At 31.1% G+C, this 16,696-nt stretch overlaps 2 protein-coding genes across 2 annotated transcripts; both read right to left on the reverse strand.

Annotated features, from left to right (window-relative positions):
• Positions 1–2,771: 2,771 nt before the first annotated feature.
• On the reverse strand, positions 2,772–11,926 carry Hip1 (Huntingtin interacting protein 1). The gene is made up of 19 exons (XM_078192933.1): positions 11,448–11,926; positions 7,808–8,009; positions 7,615–7,678; positions 7,039–7,396; positions 6,821–6,882; positions 6,432–6,706; positions 6,158–6,351; positions 5,936–6,074; positions 5,783–5,870; positions 5,619–5,707; positions 5,335–5,538; positions 5,075–5,255; positions 4,702–4,989; positions 4,386–4,627; positions 4,162–4,314; positions 3,990–4,090; positions 3,698–3,927; positions 3,454–3,614; positions 2,772–3,374 (listed from the first exon to the last, which is right to left on the reverse strand). Exons 2-18 carry the CDS (start codon positions 7,850–7,852, stop codon positions 3,454–3,456), a joined length of 2,874 nt encoding a protein of 957 aa, XP_078049059.1. The 5' UTR covers positions 7,853–8,009; positions 11,448–11,926; the 3' UTR covers positions 2,772–3,374.
• Positions 11,927–12,697: 771 nt separating this feature from the next.
• Positions 12,698–16,114, reverse strand: Rab2 (RAS oncogene family member Rab2). Its single transcript, XM_078192838.1, has 4 exons — positions 15,951–16,114; positions 15,119–15,258; positions 14,379–14,735; positions 12,698–14,300 (listed from the first exon to the last, which is right to left on the reverse strand). The coding sequence occupies exons 1-4, from the start codon at positions 15,994–15,996 to the stop codon at positions 14,199–14,201; spliced, it is 645 nt and encodes a 214-aa protein (XP_078048964.1). The 5' UTR covers positions 15,997–16,114; the 3' UTR covers positions 12,698–14,198.
• Positions 16,115–16,696: the final 582 nt, after the last annotated feature.

The following is a 16,696-nucleotide window of genomic DNA, read 5'->3' on the forward strand; positions in this document are numbered from 1 at the left end:
CCCATGGAAGGGGTGTCATCGATCGCACACTAAATACAAGGTCTATGGCCTGTAAGTAACAACCTTCTGCCTCGTTTTATTCTATTTCCATTTACGATGCGACAATTATTGACGCTAAGTCCAGAAATACTTCAATGATTTAAGCGAAGTAAATTTATTGCTTCTATTAACCATGTTGTGAATCAACTTTTATAGCCCCTTCAAATTTGAAATTGAACGCAACATTTCATGCTGCATCGACTGTGCGTCTGTTGAGCGTTCGATCTAGATTCTGTCTTTAATAGATAATTTGCAAAAAAATTTCATTGCTATACGTTTTGCATAATTGTTAACATTTTTAGTTAAAAAAATTTGATGCTAGTATGTACAAAATATAAAAAAGATTGTTCATGCACTAGAAATTACAAAGCGGCGTAACTAGTCCTACTAACGACATCTATGCTTCAATAACGTTGACTTAGGGAACTACTATTTGTCTTAACTTTCAGACGAACGATTCATCAATAAAAACATGCGTCAAAATTGGGTCAGATACACTTCATTTTGTTCCTGCCTATTTGTACTCTTTTTAATTCTCTAAACCTCGCTTGGACACGCTGGACTCTGCTTCAACCGACTCGAGATCACTCACAAGAAAAGGCTCCTAACTGTCCATCTTCAATTCAAATCATGTTATGTACAATGGTAGATTGTAGATTTCCAATGACATGTATGAAACATTAGGCGTTGCTACCTAATGATTGTACTAACACATGTACAATCAACACAAATATGCACAGTTGTAGAATTGTAAGTAAACACAGTACACAGATGTCGATGCCCAATGTTTACGTTTCTAGCAGCTGGACGAAGTGTACTACCAGTATTCAATCACACGCACACTATAGTGCAAAGTATGTAACTTTGATTATATCTCTGAAACTATCAAATAATTATCTCTTATTTTTCATATACGTCATTGGAGGCCTACAATCTACCATCGTATGAAAGTTTATTAACCATAAACCGATTAAACTGGAATTATTTTAAATCAAATTGTTCCTGTGACTCGTAGGCTTATCAATGACAGAGTCTACTGTTGGTAAAGTTCCTCCACTTGCTTGAGCGACCCATCGAATAACTTATGTATATGGTGCACAGTGGTGTATTTCATCGACTTAAACTTAGATGATCGAAATTATTTCTATTATTTGTTTGACTAAAAACACAGTTTTATAACGATTTATGGTAAAATTTACATAATTCGAGTACAGAAAGTTATTCTAATAAATTTCTTTAACGGCTCAATTATTTTTAATCCAATAATGATCCGCAAAGCTAAAAATGAATATGACATGAAATATGAGCAAACAAAATACCTATGTAACTAATATTAAGATACATATATAATGTGAGATAAACAAAAACAATATAGAATATATATGTACATACAATACTGAATTTCTTATAGTAGTAACGACATTCTCTATGCGAATGGAAAAAAATTATATCTTCACTGTTCTTTAACTTTGCTGATATAAATGCAGTTTTAGTTGAAATATTTCAAATGTATACACATTTATCAATTTAACAATGATTCATAATTTGCGATTTATAAACATCTTCACTGAGAAAAAATACCCAATTGAAGAGTTTGCAGTTGTACATAACACTAATCGAATAAGCGTTCACTCCTTGTTACGAACAAGTTTGAACTGAACAAACGCTACTCATAAAATAAAGCAAATGCAGTTTATTGTATTTCAGATACCTATTATATTCGGATAAATAATAATTTTTTATGATAAATTCTACAAAACTGTACTTTGGCCAGCTAGATCGACAAAATACCCCATTATGCAGTACTTTAGCTATTTTCTATTTATAAACAAATTTTTGTAATCAAATTAGTGTGTCTAACGCTTTTTTTATATAATATCGTTTTTTAAAACAGTTACGGAAAATGTATAATCTAATGTATTTAAACATAAATCTGGCGAAAGATTAACTTTTGAAATATAAATAAATATATGTATGTATATGTCTACAAGGTGGGGGAAATAAAGTGTTACAAAGCAATATCTCCATTATCGTTAATGATACGCGAAAATGCTTGAGGAACAAATTGTTTGGTTCGAAGGGGCACATGTTGTGGTCGAAATRGTTTTTTTTTTAAATGTCATACTTTTTGAGATTTGAAGGTCATCGATGTTTTTTCAAATGGAACTATGTATTCGTTTTTCGATGACAWTATYGCCGATTTTAAGACGAATCCAGCGACCTATAACTCAAGGCCCCGCCCCTTGGCCAATAGGCCCCGCCTCTCCCCCAATAGGCCYCGCCCMTCGGCCAAKRGGCCSSGSCCYWTYSRCRKARGRSCGGSRCCSATSGGCCYSGSYCYTMYGYSRAWRGGSCSSGGCCTAYYGGCCGAKGGGCGRGGCCTATTGGGGGAGAGGCGGGGCCTATTGGCCAAGGGGCGGGGCCTTGAGTTATAGGTCGCTGGATTCGTCTTAAAATCGGCRATAWTGTCATCGAAAAACGAATACATAGTTCCATTTGAAAAAACATCGATGACCTTCAAATCTCAAAAAGTATGACATTTAAAAAAAAAACYATTTCGACCACAACATGTGCCCCTTCGAACCAAACAATTTGTTCCTCAAGCATTTTCGCGTATCATTAACGATAATGGAGATATTGCTTTGTAACACTTTATTTGGCCCACCCTGTATATATTTTTTTTATATTTATATATATATAAATTTTATATTATGTAAAATATAATCCAGCTTTGGCTTTCATACGACCACTAAAACTTTAGTCATTCTACGATTAGGACCTAAAATTGAATCCGACAATTGGTAGCGTTTCCTTATTAATCCCGCTTTATTCCACTATAAGTGATTCTCCATTCTAGTTATCTCATCTCAGACATTCAAAAATCTTACCATATTTCAATATAATCATGTGTGCAGGTAGTTTATTCTTCTAAATTACTTCACTATTCTTTATGATTATGTAGTTTACCTTGGTTGAATTTTGTAGAAAATTTGGAACATTCAATTAAGTTTAGATTTTATTTAGAATCCTTCATAATAAAAGAAAATCAATATTAGGACAAATAACCAAATATAAAAAAGTTTTTAAAAGATGATATAAGAGAATAACGTTAATTATTTTTTGTTTTTTATATAGATATGTTCAATTATTAAAAATGAATAAAAGTGTATTTATTAAACATTGAACATGCAAATATTACAGTAACTTGATTCAGGCAACCCAGATAGATCTTCATAATATATTATTTTATAATGAAATTTAACTGTTTACTTTTCATTTGTAAACATTTTCTTTCATACTGTTTAATGCCAATGAAATAGTTAGAAGTTAAACATCTGTAAACGATATAACCATCTTACTAAAATTATTTAAAATCGTGATATATTAAATTGCTTGTTTGCATGTAATACATACTCATTCTTTTTCACCTTCAAGTTGATAATGGTAACGACGCAAAGCAGATAAGCGTAATCTCTCTGTTAAGAGAGCCTGTTCTAATTCCAGTACACGAACTTTAGCCTCCATTTCTAGCCGCTTAGCTTGATGTAGACTTAATCCAGAGAAATCTAAATCATCTGTAAAATGTTAGTAACATTAGTCTCCTAACCTTTCAGTATTTATAAGTATTTGTAAGATGCGGTAATAAAAAATTAGTTACCATTTTCTTCAACGAGTTGACTGCAATTTTTAGCAGTTGCTACAACGCTTCCTGTTGCTTGTGTCACATCTCTAGATGCTTCGGAAAGTGCTGCCAAGTTACTGCTATTTCTGTTTGCTTTTACTCTGCTTGCAACTACTAATTGAGCTGTTGACGCAGCAATCCCTTGCGACGCGACTACTAGTTGTTCAAATTTACCATTTCCAGCAACAACCTTATCTGCAGCTTCCCTATATATACCAGTATATTTCGTAGCTCAAACAATGTGTTGCAGTTCATAATTTGTACTTACAATAATAGAGTAGCACCCATTGCAACTGCTTTCGCTGCTGATATGAGTCCCTCAGACCATTGATGGTTCCGTTTATAGAATTCTGTCGCAGACGCTGTACCCTAATGTTAAAAACACATTTTTATATTACATTCACGCATAAATAAAATATTGATAGATACAAGATCTATACCTTTCCTTGTTCAACGATTTCTCCTTGCAGTAACCGAGACTTTTGAACTAGCTTCCTAATACATGTCATCAATTCTGTACAAGTATCTAAAATTTTTCCGTTCACCGCTAATTTTATTCCTGAATCTGCAGCACGAGATTTTTCTAACATGTCCTGATTAAACATTGCAAAATATGTCATTACATATAAAAATAACTTAATCACTATAATAAATTATAATGTACCCGTATTCTGTCAGTAGCTTCTTCTATTGCTTTATCCATGCTTAACAGCTCCATTTCCACTAAACTACCTATAGCTTCAACGTTACCCTGACCATTAGACAGCGTAGCGGCGAGTTCGCATATTTGCTTAAATTGTTGTCTTACTTCATTGATTTGACCAACAGTTGACGGTGACTTCTCTTTTATATAATTAAACATAGTTAAAGATTGTGCTCCTAATTGCTTACATTCATCAGTTAATTCTAAAACAGATTATAACATAAGAAATTTGATATTCTCCAAATTTTCATTAGCTTCAAACGTTAGCCTAACTTACTATCGCCCAATGCGATATCGATAGATGTGTTTGATGTGGACCTTGCATGAATCAAAAAAAGACCCAAAGTATAAGCAACGTGTATCGCACTTTTAATGAGCATTTTTCCTTTTGTTGTGTCGCACACGTAACCAGTATACGTTGAATCCAATCCATCCAACGATTTTACAATCGATTCTTCTAATCGTTCAAGGTACTGTGGTGTGCATGTTAAATCTGACATAGTTGGATTATCTATAGCACTCAATGAATACCGTATTATATCTTCTGCTTCAGATAGACAATTTACTGAAACAAAAATACACTTTTATTTGAATAGTCTTCAATCATTTTTCTGTTCATTAACAAATAATAATTAGTTAAGGGCACTTACACAATAATTCATACAACATAGTGTCACCATGTAAATTCATTTCATTACGACATCGTTCAGCTTCGACTTCTAATTTTTCAATCTTTAAATCTAACTCCTCTTTCTGCGCTAATAGATCATGTAGATCGCCCTCTAAACCCGTTTTTTCAGATGTTATTAAATCATTTTTGGCAATCAACACCTACAATATTACATCTTTACCGGAACGAAATAAAAAGAAAATAGAAACTTAAACTTTAGGTAAAAAGAAAGCTATTAACCATGTTTTCAGATTTCGTAGAATGCAGTTGTTGTTTCAAGTCATCCAAGTCCTGTTGCGCTTCAACAATTTTTCGTCCTTCTTGTTCATTTATGGTTTGAGCCTGCATCAGCTCATCGAGTCGGCGTTCTGCATCGTTAGTTCGTCTTTCTGATTGTGCTTGCGACACTTTCAGTAAACCAAGTTGTTTGTCAACATCCGCTTTCTGTTTAATAACGAATTATTTATAACTAAAGTTCCCTTGTTTAACAATTATATATTTTGTATTTGAGTTAAAATGCTTGCCTTCCTAATTAAACTGATATGTTCTTCCCTCAATTTGGCATATACATCTTTCAACTTTTGAAACTTCTCTTCCAAAGTTTTATACTTTTCTGAAAAAAATGATCAATAATGTATCATATAGACATTTTGAAATATAATTTTGAATAAAAATAAGATTCACCAACCTTCACTTTCATGAACTTTCACCATCATGTCTGCTTTTTGCTTAAGAGAATCCTGATTGATTTGTTTCTCCTGTTCAAGTTCACTGCACTAAAAATTTTTAGAAGAAAAAGATAAATTCATAACTTCTTTTTAATATTCTATTAACTTTCTACCTTGGCAATTAAACTAGTCTCAAGCTGCGTCTCTCGATCCTGATGCACTTCCACAATTTGCTGATGCTCAGTTAATACGCGATGCAATTCTTGTCTTTGGCGACTAATTTCTTGATGTAAGTGATCGATTAGACTTTCCCTAACATACAAACAAATCATTATTTGTTTATCTTTTTTATTGTTGAAAACAGCAAAAATAATTTCAAATAAATCTTGGTTTACCTTTCTGCTAACGTATCAGGAGAAATTGAGCCATTCCGCGTTGAATCCAATTGATCACCAGGCAATGAATTTGTGTCAGAAGTGTCAATGAGACTATCTACAACCGCTTCGCTATCCAAAGACTCTTCCGGCAATTCGACTCTCGGTGTAACATATGATCGTAGTTCTGATTGTATCAAAAAGTTCGGTGGATTCTGGAATAATTAAGTAGTAAGCAATTTAAATTACAACATATCTCTTGCTCTTCATTCTAATTTAAAAGTATTTGATTTACCTCTGGTAGTGAAGGTATAGTTATGAGAGCCTTGAAATACTGTCTTTGTTTCACTGTGTTATAAAATTTCTTCAGTTCTTGAAACTGTTTCGAAAACCGATCACGATGACCAGCCAAAGTGTCTGCTGGCAAAGTATTATGAAGTTTAAATAAAATTTTCACGCAATAATCGTATAGCTGCGAAGCGTCCAAGACGCACGGTATTAAGGGAGCCAATCGACACTGTCCACTAGCGGTCATCGAATTCGATGGTGTATTCGTCAACGAAGTGGTAACTGAAATCATGATTTCTGTTGGTAAATGTATATAAAACCTTCTTTATAAATAATGTATATTCTTACACAATTATTTATATTTGTCGAAGTTAGATAACAGAGTTTATTGCATACCTGCACGTTGTAGATTTAAAATATCATCCATATAATCAAACATTTCAACCGACATCTGGAAACTAAAACAGACAGAAGTAATAATAAACTAAATAAAGCTAAATGAAATGTATGTAAAGCAGATACCTAAAAAAAATTTAAGTGAGTTTTATATTTATTTAAGTACTGTATATTTAAGAATCTCCTAATATTTAACAAATATAAGACCGCGAGCTTACTAGACATTAATATCATTTTCTCCAATAGCTTTCAATTCCTCCGGCGTTACTTGAAGATTTCCAGGTATCCGTGGATTTCTTTTGTGAAAGTCCAATTTGGTTATCAACAGTCTTATATACAATTGAATCAATTGGCCGTAACCTTCCCGAAGGTGTTGCCATAATTTTCCAAGATCCTCTAGCTTTCCCCGATACCGTTGAGAATCTGGAATTACTTTTGGGTGGCCCTCACGCAATATTTTGTGTAAAACGTGACAAAATTTCCATGCTACTATTTGATTCTCTTGCAAGGGTTGTCTTAACATGTACATCCAAAAGATCATTCCGCTTTTTTCTTGATATGTACCAATAATTGCGCCTATGTTTATTTAAGGTATATAAGGTACAAATGATTTGTCACATACAACAAATAATTAATTATTATTAAATTATAATATATTCTTGAAAGATTTGTATATTGACTGTACAAGTTAGATGTTATTATCACAAAGTTTTCATAATGTTAATTGATATAGACAATTAAAGATACCGCAGAAATTTCTTTCAAAATATGAATTTGTTATTGAAAAAGGATACTTCGCACATGTTTCTCCTTTACCGGAGTTTCTGTAGGATTTACGGCCTTTCCAATGCTGATACTCTAAAAAAAGAAAACATTTTTCCTTTAGTCCATAATATATCAAATCCAAAAATATTATTATTCTTCAAATTATAAATAATTAAGTGTTTCAGATAATATATTACTCGATTTTTAATACGATTCACTTACCAACTGATGGAGTTGTTTATCGGTAAGTGGAACAACATTCATCATGATAAAGCCGTGTAGAAGCAGCAGTAGAAATCAAAGCACGTGTGAATCTCAATACTGATGGTCAGTCTGTATGAAAAGTCATCGTCCACCAATTCATCATTCGTTTCCAGATACTTTATATCGGCGTAGCCGACATCGTGACGTTGTTTCGCTTCGTCTAGAAAAAAGTATACGTAACTGTTAAGTAATTCACACACAATAGAATTATTTTTCTTGCATATGCGGAGTAACATTAGCTGTAAACTGTACAGATAATTAAATGTAAAAATTACACAATTATTTTAGTTGTATTTGCTATAATAATTAGGGTATACAACAGAGTATTTATCAAATACAAGATAATGCAAGATCTTATCGTCTATTGAGTAAAAGAACATTGAGATTGATAAGGTTACAAAAGCAAAAATTCTGCAACATGAACAAAATTAATACACTTTACGAATTGTTTTACAAAAAAAAAACTCTTTCGTGTAGACATGTAATAGCAGGTTGAAGTAATTTCTGTAAGTACTTATCTGTTTTAAACTCATTTGCGAAACAATAAATGCATTGCCCACGAAAAAATTATAGTTATCGTTTTCTTTCTCTCGAATATTAATTACTTCATCTACATATCTTTTCAAATATCTTATATTTAATGTAGCAGTTGCTAGAACTGGAACTAGAATATTTTAATATGGAAAAAGCTCCAAATACTTCGGATACTTAAAACTAAAGAGAATTCAAAAAATGGCGCCATTAAAATTTAATTCTTGGTAACCTGAAAGAAATTTTTTTAAGATTTACTCACAACTATGGCGATTACAACACGTGCAAAAAATATTGATTTATTGTTTGCTAATGGACAGATGAATTACAAAAAGTGTTACAAATCTATTACAATAAAAAACGATAACCAGAATGGCGTCTTATGAATATTCTTCTAATATTAGAAAAAAAGACCAGGAAAACACGTGAAAAAATTCAATTAGAGTAAAATTCTTATCATAATATATTCCCAAAGATTAATGTCGCACTTTTAAACTACATAATTGCTGTAACATTTAATCCCATATTTCTGAAAGAATTTGTGCGCATACGTTTGCCAATACAACAGAAATCTGAGGAAAATTTAAAACAGTTCGTTTTTCGAACGATTAAAATCAAATATGTGCCAATAACATTGGAAAAGAATACTAAACGTGATTTTATTATTCGAAGTAAAGTAAAATTAAATATAGGAGTCGAAAAGTAAAAAATTAGTTTCGTGTAACCACCTCTATGCAAAACGCTGATTTCATGTGCACGATCCAAATACTTAATCCCAAGTGTTCGATCTCGGAAGTCCAAATGATGGGTCTTTTATTTTCATTAACCCTCCGAGCTGTGTCACCGTACCGGCGCAGTTAACGATGCGCCAGAAAGAGTGACGTTCACGTTCATTCAGAAACTATCACAAAGTTCGCATTCATGCATTTAGATGAATAGACAGATGTAGTTCGTTGTCCTACAAATCAAAGACTCATACACCATCACTGCACTGGTTCAATGGAAACAAACACAAAGGCCGGAACAGGCAGATACGTCTACATGACCCTCAAGGAACCGCACTCTAATTCCGGTAGCAATGTTCTACATACCGTAGCGTAAACAAACAAATTTAACGACTTGTTTTGAAATAAATGTGGCAGCATCGTGTTTCTATAATATAACAATCGTTCTATTCGTTGTTCATTAAACACGTTTTTCCAAAGTAATCATTGTTGATAGGGATTTTATAATATCGAATAACAAATAAGTTTATCTTATAATTGAATGTAAATTTTGTACCTATTTAATTGATAAAATATTAACATGGCAGTTACCTCAAAGTTGTAGAGCAAATTGGTCAATCTACATCGATGAAAATATAAACTATAAAATATAAAATAATATCGAAAGTATATAATGTCATTAAAGAATCCAATATTTGTCCCCTTTTATTGTTGCATTTAGAATTCATGTAATTTTGAGATGAATACTAATGTATTATGTGTATATTACAGTAAATATATATATATATATCATTTTTAATTTAAATTAAAAATTGTTTGATTTATAAAAGCTTATTCGAAGCCTTCGAATAAAGATACAGGTAAAAGACGAAAATTTTATTGGACGTTACGAATAAAAAAGTATTTTTATTCGTCGAATAAATTCTCGTCAAATGAAATTTATTCGGTACTCGTCGAATAAAAATACTTTTTTCATTCGAACTTCGAGTAACGAATCAAATTTTTGTATCTTTCACTTCTTATTCGAGATTTTTATTTAGATAAACATTATACATACATGTTTATAGATTGGTTGTCTACTAAAAGACAGCCGATATGAAATTTATTATGAAATCTCAGACAGACACAATCGAACTTGTAAATTAAATGACGACCTTGACCATGAGGACACGATAATTCTATCATGATTTTAATTTATTTGAAGATGAGAATAATGAATGAGAATGGAAAACAAATTGCTAACTGAACTGTTAAATTATTCCAAAATATATAATACAATTAATCAATTGTATTACACAATTTATAAGAATGTCAATTAAACTTGTTTGTATAAATTGCATTATTTTCGGCTAATTCTTTTTTAATAAAACGATAAGAAAAATATTAATTTGATTTGTTTACATTTGTTGAAAAGTTCTGTTTTATATTCGAAATGAAACTGGAGTAAAAATAGAACAGAAAAATTTGAATGGAACGTGCAGCGACATTGCGAAACTACGAAAGTACAAACGCATGAAACTATAGTTCCTTACACGGATAACAAATTATACTGTTCAAGAACATATCTTTCACTTCTTACACATTTTCTAGTTCTGTGCCATTGTAATCATTTTCCCTATTCTTATTCATGTTGTAATGTTAAAGAAATAATGTCACAAAAAATTGTAAATCTCTATTTTACATGTACCTTGTGTTCTTGATTTGGAATACAAAAATATGCTTATGTTGTGTAAAAATAATATCGCTTATGACGTAATGTAAACGTAATTTAAACGACTCTTAAAACGTAATTTAATATTATAACTTACAACGAGCATAAATGAGACTCTATATCACTCTCGGTAAAAGTGCATTTAGATGTATAAATGTAGAATGCACAGGGCTTCCTGTTAGCTGATGTCAGATTTTCCTAAGAACTATTATGTATACAACCCGATACTGCGAACAGTATATCCGTTTCTCACTTAATATGACATGAGCAAAATTGTCAATTATGAAAATTGACTATCGAAACTACTGCGATTGTTCAGTACAGAAGAACTGTCAACAATTTTATATTGTCGATAAATACAATACCATAATAAACAGGTTCCCTAACCTATAAACGACATTAGAACGGTATACGAAAGAAAACAAGGTCAAGGACCGCATTTTTATTGAACACGTTTAGTTTTCACAATTTGAAATACCTCTGTATCTGAAAATGTAGACGAACTTATTTAATACTTTTATTCAAACGACGAGATTATAACCTTATGTTCATTTAAAGAGGAATCCGTACATTAGAGTAATTGTTTCGCGACCAAAATATACAGTTACAAATTAGAAATGATAATACATACCAAAAGTTCTTCCCACAGGCTGTGCATTAAATTCGGGCCGTGTCTGGTTCGTTAGAAAACATGTAATTGCGTTAAACCCATTCCTCCGTCAATGCACAAATTGTTTCAGAAGATTATGTAGCATAGATCCGGCTAACGTGAACAGGAATTTTAAATAAACACAACGATTACATTTCGAATGTCACCAAATCCAATTTTGAAAAGTGCGGCAAATGACAGACAAATCGTCTGAGACACTTTTCTTTCAATCAAAACTTCTATTAGCAATGTACCGATACGCGTTGGCACAAATTCAACGATATGATATCAGATACGGTGGATAAAAGTTAAACGTAACGATAAGGGGAAACGATCAACAAAAAGTGATGTTGACAATAACCAAACTAAAATTCGTAGCTGAATACGAAACAATCTAGTACGTGCTTTCTGTTCACGCGTGTGATGGAATACCGTGAATCGCTTGGAATATAGCAATAGAAGAAAGCGTGCATTCAGTATCAAGCCGCTATTTCGAGCGCTCTTCCAGTGGCGTAGCAGACTCGTGAAACTTGCTGGCGCGTAAACTCCCTTTCAAAGTTATACATTATAGATACGTATATGTCTACTTTTACATTCTCCGCCAATACTTGTACTACAATTGGTTGCGTTTCATGTCTTTTGTTATCTCTTTTGCTTTCCTTCCTTCGTAATGTCACCTTATCACCCCGTCATTATATGCTTTATTTATCGTCTTCCGGTGCTACTCATCTCATGTCTTCGCCTCTTTGACTTTCGTTAAGATAGAACAATGAACTTTCATTAAATTCATCGCGAATAACTTCAAAATCCTTAACAATCTAATAAAGTGTTGTAATTTTTTAATTGTTCTTGCGTAAAATTTTCAAGATTTTACAAGTGATATACTTACACGCGAAATTAAATTATACACATTTCATATTAATATACTGCGGGTGTTTAAATTTATAATATTTTTTCAATGTTCGAGGGAACGTTCTATCGTGCTCCATATTTGAAATTAATTGTAGATTTAATGGCGAACATTGAATGATGAAAGAATTGAAACTAGTTTTATTATCGCATTTTAATATATTCATAGAGACTCAAACAGGTTCGCCACACCATTTGTAATTAAACCGGATGTATTAAGAAAATGTATTTTGCTCACAGTTTAAATGTGACATCAATAAATACATACTATCCTATTTATGTTATGAATTTTTTAATTGAAAAAAAATAAATTCAAATTAAAGTATTGATATACACATATATATTTTAATTTAAAAAATGAGTTATACATAACATTTCATATTAGTTCATAATAAATAATTGTCGATCATATTTTAAGCCAGCGTATACATTTTAATTGTGACACTATATAAGCGCGCTATAAGTATCATGTTGAACAGGTATGAAAATGTGTTTTGTTTCTCATATCCGTTTGATATTAATCTACATACATTTTACCTAGATTTTTAATACATTATAAACTGTGATATCCGACGAAAAGTTAATTAAATTTTTCTTTTCATTATACGAAATGTAAATTGTTTACATAGAACTACTTGCGAGCGAACTATCATTGTAATGAAGATAAATTACGCATTAGTACATATACATTATATATCTTTGAGTAACCAAATCATTTTAGTATTTAATAAATTTTAAAGTACTAAGCTTACTAGTAAAATAGAAATATAAGTGTATAATATAACTGTCTTTGGATTCAAATGCACAAAGTACTCTATTTACTTGATTGGTATTACTATTTATAGTTGCAGTCTCTGCATATTTATAAATTAAATCAATCTACTTAAATAACTTTTACAAGTTTTACACAACGTAATATAAAATATATAATTCTGAACAATATTCCATCAAAAATAACAATACCAATCATGAATAAATAAAAGATTTTCTGGTTAGATAGGCCTCGTAAGAAAATTGATTTATATGTTTTATATATTCGTCATTTCATACATTGATACATACACATACATGGTGTCGCCTTAGGTAGTCAAATGTAAATAATATTTTGACAAATCACTTTGATCCATATATTATCAATTACGATCCATTATTAAAGTAAATTATGTTCCAAAGATTAGTGCACAATACATACAATATACAATGTGAACAGATACAAAACATCAAATAGAAGTACCTATCCCCTCCCGCTTTATCAATATCCAATTTTTAATCAATTTTGTGTCTCATTTCTCATATATTCTAATTAAACTTAAAGTATTTCGGTTACAAATAAATAAAAATGAAATGCAGTACTAACTTAAGAAAATAAGTTTTATTTCTCTATTAGCACATGCAAAATTACGTATTATTTTTATATATTAAAAAGTTCTATTTCACTAATGCAATAAAGACAAATAATATCACTATGTTAATATAAGACATATATAATCGATTACTTCTGTCTAGGACCAAATATACAAATCATGTAACATATATATTTAAAAATAATAAACTAACATTGTCAAGCCTTTGAAAGTTACAAATTTATTAAGTTTTATGATTCAATAATATGTAGCACTTTACCTTATAATACACTTATTAGTATATGCATACTTTGTTTCAAATAATAAATACAAAAAAATTCATTTGTTACTTTATGATGCGACACGCGGAAAAGATCAATTTTATGTAAATCAACTTATTGAGAATAAAATCAAAACAAGGAGTAAAAAGATTAATTTAAATTGGAGAAGGATGAAGCGGTGGACAGGCAACCCCCAGCCCCTAGCAACACCCACCACCTTGCGTGTTTCCATGCCCACCAGTACCTGCTAAATCGCCAGCACTTGTTGGGGAATTTTGTGGTCCAATTTTGATGCCGTTTGCCTGTACAAATTTTTGATACATTGGCCACAATTTCAGAAAGATATGTCAATAGTATTGTATAAATGTCTTTCATTTTACCTCATTGTTTATATCAAATACACCTTCTTGAATTTTTTCGTAAATTACTTTTGCTGTATTGATAAATGCTTCTTCTACATTAGCAGCTGTCTTTGCACTGGTTTCCATAAAAACAAGTCCATGTTCCCTTGCGAATGCTTCACCTTCTTCTCTCCTGACTTCCCGCTTATTGTCCAGATCACTTTTATTACCAATTAACATGATCACCATATTAGAATTTGAATGCTGACGTGCATCTTCTAACCAAGTTGTCAGGTGATTAAATGTTTCCCTCCGTGTGATGTCATATACTAACAAAGCTCCCGCTGCTCCACGATAGTATGAGCGTGTAATGGAACGAAATGCTTCTTGTCCTGCCTGTAAGTCAAATAATCTTACTAACACTTACTTTTTGCCATAAAATAGAATATTATTTAATTTATTCATAGTAGCAATTAACTAGTTGAAAAATTATGAAGTTATAAATGACAAATGTATAAACATAGACTTGCCTTGATTTTTAGAACAATTAGTTAGATAAGAAAATAAAGAAATTAAACAAAAGAAAGAATTAAAATTTTGCTTAGAATTGCATAAATCTTTACATATTATGATTGAAATCAATGTACATAGTATTCTAAACCTATATCCATTATTGTACCAAATTTATGACATTACTAAGTTCTTCTATTGAATATGTAATATGTAACAAATTAGTTTATGAGATTTCTAAGTTTCTTATATGATTAATTAATAATTACAGTATCCCAAATTTGAAGCTTGATCTGCTTTCCATCAATCATAATCATCCTGGCTCCAAACTCAACACCTATTGTTAGGTCATGTACTGGCTGAAATCTCTTGTCCGTGAATTGAAGGAGAAGACATGACTTGCCAACCCCTAATTAAAAAATTAGGTAATATTTGTATATTTCTTAAACATTAAGAATTTATATACTTTTATTAGTGTGTCAGTAACTAAAATTAATATTGTAGTATAATTGTTAACTATGTTACTGATATTTATTACAAAATTTAATGACTGCACACATAAAAGTTCTTCAAAAACAAGAACATAATGATCAAAGTTTAACATTGAAATGCATTAAATGACTTCTTACACTCGTTTGGTTTAACAATACTTAAAGTTAAGAAAATTTTAAGGATGAATGGTGCTACTATTCTGGACAATGACAGTAAACAACATGATGATAATGCCCTAGTAATAACATTTAGAAAAAATGTGTGTTTAGAACGTTAAGTTATTCATATCTTAATCATGTAACATTTATTTCACAGTGATCCATAAGGAATCTGTTAACATAAATAAACCAGCACAAAGTTTTCTAATAGAAATAGCTATTAGAAAAAAACGTGCATGATTGAACAATTATTAAAAAAATACATCATTTTTGTTAATAAATGTCATTATAATGTCTGTACATTAGAAGATCTATAATATTTTTATAATCTGCAAATGAAGAATACTACAAAGAGAAACGAAAACAATGGGTCCTGTCACGGTCGACGTAGTGGAGAATATACGTAGGTACCACTTTCACGTTTGCTTATAAAAGAGTATCGCAAATTTACCTGTATCTCCAATGATGATGTATTTAAAAAGATACGCGTACGACATTTTGAAAAATCACGCAGCTATCAAAGATATTTATACGAACTGTAATTATATTAGAAAACAGAACTACACTTTTTTGACTGTCTTATCTCTTCTGCTTCAGCATGACGTCACTAAATCGCTTCGGCAATCCTCGGGATATTTCGTATTATAATTCGTAATCAGTCCGAGTTTCCGATATTGCGCTACTGTCGCTTAAGTCATCGATATATAATTCACAAAGATTGACTCTGTCCGAAAGTCATGACATTTTCAATTATAAATGATATACATATATGCAATCTTATATCTTAAATAATAATCTTAAAATGTAGACTTTTTGTAAATATTTTCTCTAGTCAATAACCATAGTTTATAACCAAACTACAAAATACAATATGATACTTTCACCATAACATTTGAAATTCATGTCGCTAATTTGGATAACCTTAGTAGACTACCTACAGACAACATTGTCACTTTTTAAAGTGATATTCGTCTCCTTTTCACCTCATTGAATAAAAGAATTAGTACATGTCTGAGAAAAATTAGTAACCTTGAAAAGCGCAGCGATATTTGAAAAATTATTAAATAGAAAGTGATGTTCAATAAGTATAAAGAATTTCAAACATTAAAATATTATCTAAAAATGAATTTACAATATATGGTATATGGTATATGCTATATATCTAATTGAATGTTCTAACATGTTTATGTTTATGTA

This window comes from Augochlora pura, chromosome 10, assembly GCF_028453695.1.
Source record: "Augochlora pura isolate Apur16 chromosome 10, APUR_v2.2.1, whole genome shotgun sequence".
Taxonomy (NCBI): Eukaryota; Metazoa; Arthropoda; class Insecta; order Hymenoptera; family Halictidae; genus Augochlora; species Augochlora pura.

Excerpts from the sequence above, each read along its gene's own strand:
- Rab2 (XM_078192838.1), bottom strand. The coding sequence starts at position 15,996 with ATGTCGTACGCGTATCTTTTTAAATACATCATCATTGGAGATACAG. Across the intron at positions 14,736-15,118 it reads AGCTTCAAATTTGGGATACT|GCAGGACAAGAAGCATTTCG; the intron begins GTAATTATTAAT and ends TTTGACTTACAG. Across the intron at positions 14,301-14,378 it reads TATTTGATATAAACAATGAG|GCAAACGGCATCAAAATTGG; the intron begins GTAAAATGAAAG and ends AAATTTGTACAG.
- Hip1 (XM_078192933.1), bottom strand. The coding sequence starts at position 7,852 with ATGATGAATGTTGTTCCACTTACCGATAAACAACTCCATCAGTTG. Across the intron at positions 6,352-6,431 it reads CTATACCTTCACTACCAGAG|AATCCACCGAACTTTTTGAT; the intron begins GTAAATCAAATA and ends TAATTATTCCAG. Across the intron at positions 5,256-5,334 it reads CTACGAAATCTGAAAACATG|GTGTTGATTGCCAAAAATGA; the intron begins GTTAATAGCTTT and ends GTAATATTGTAG.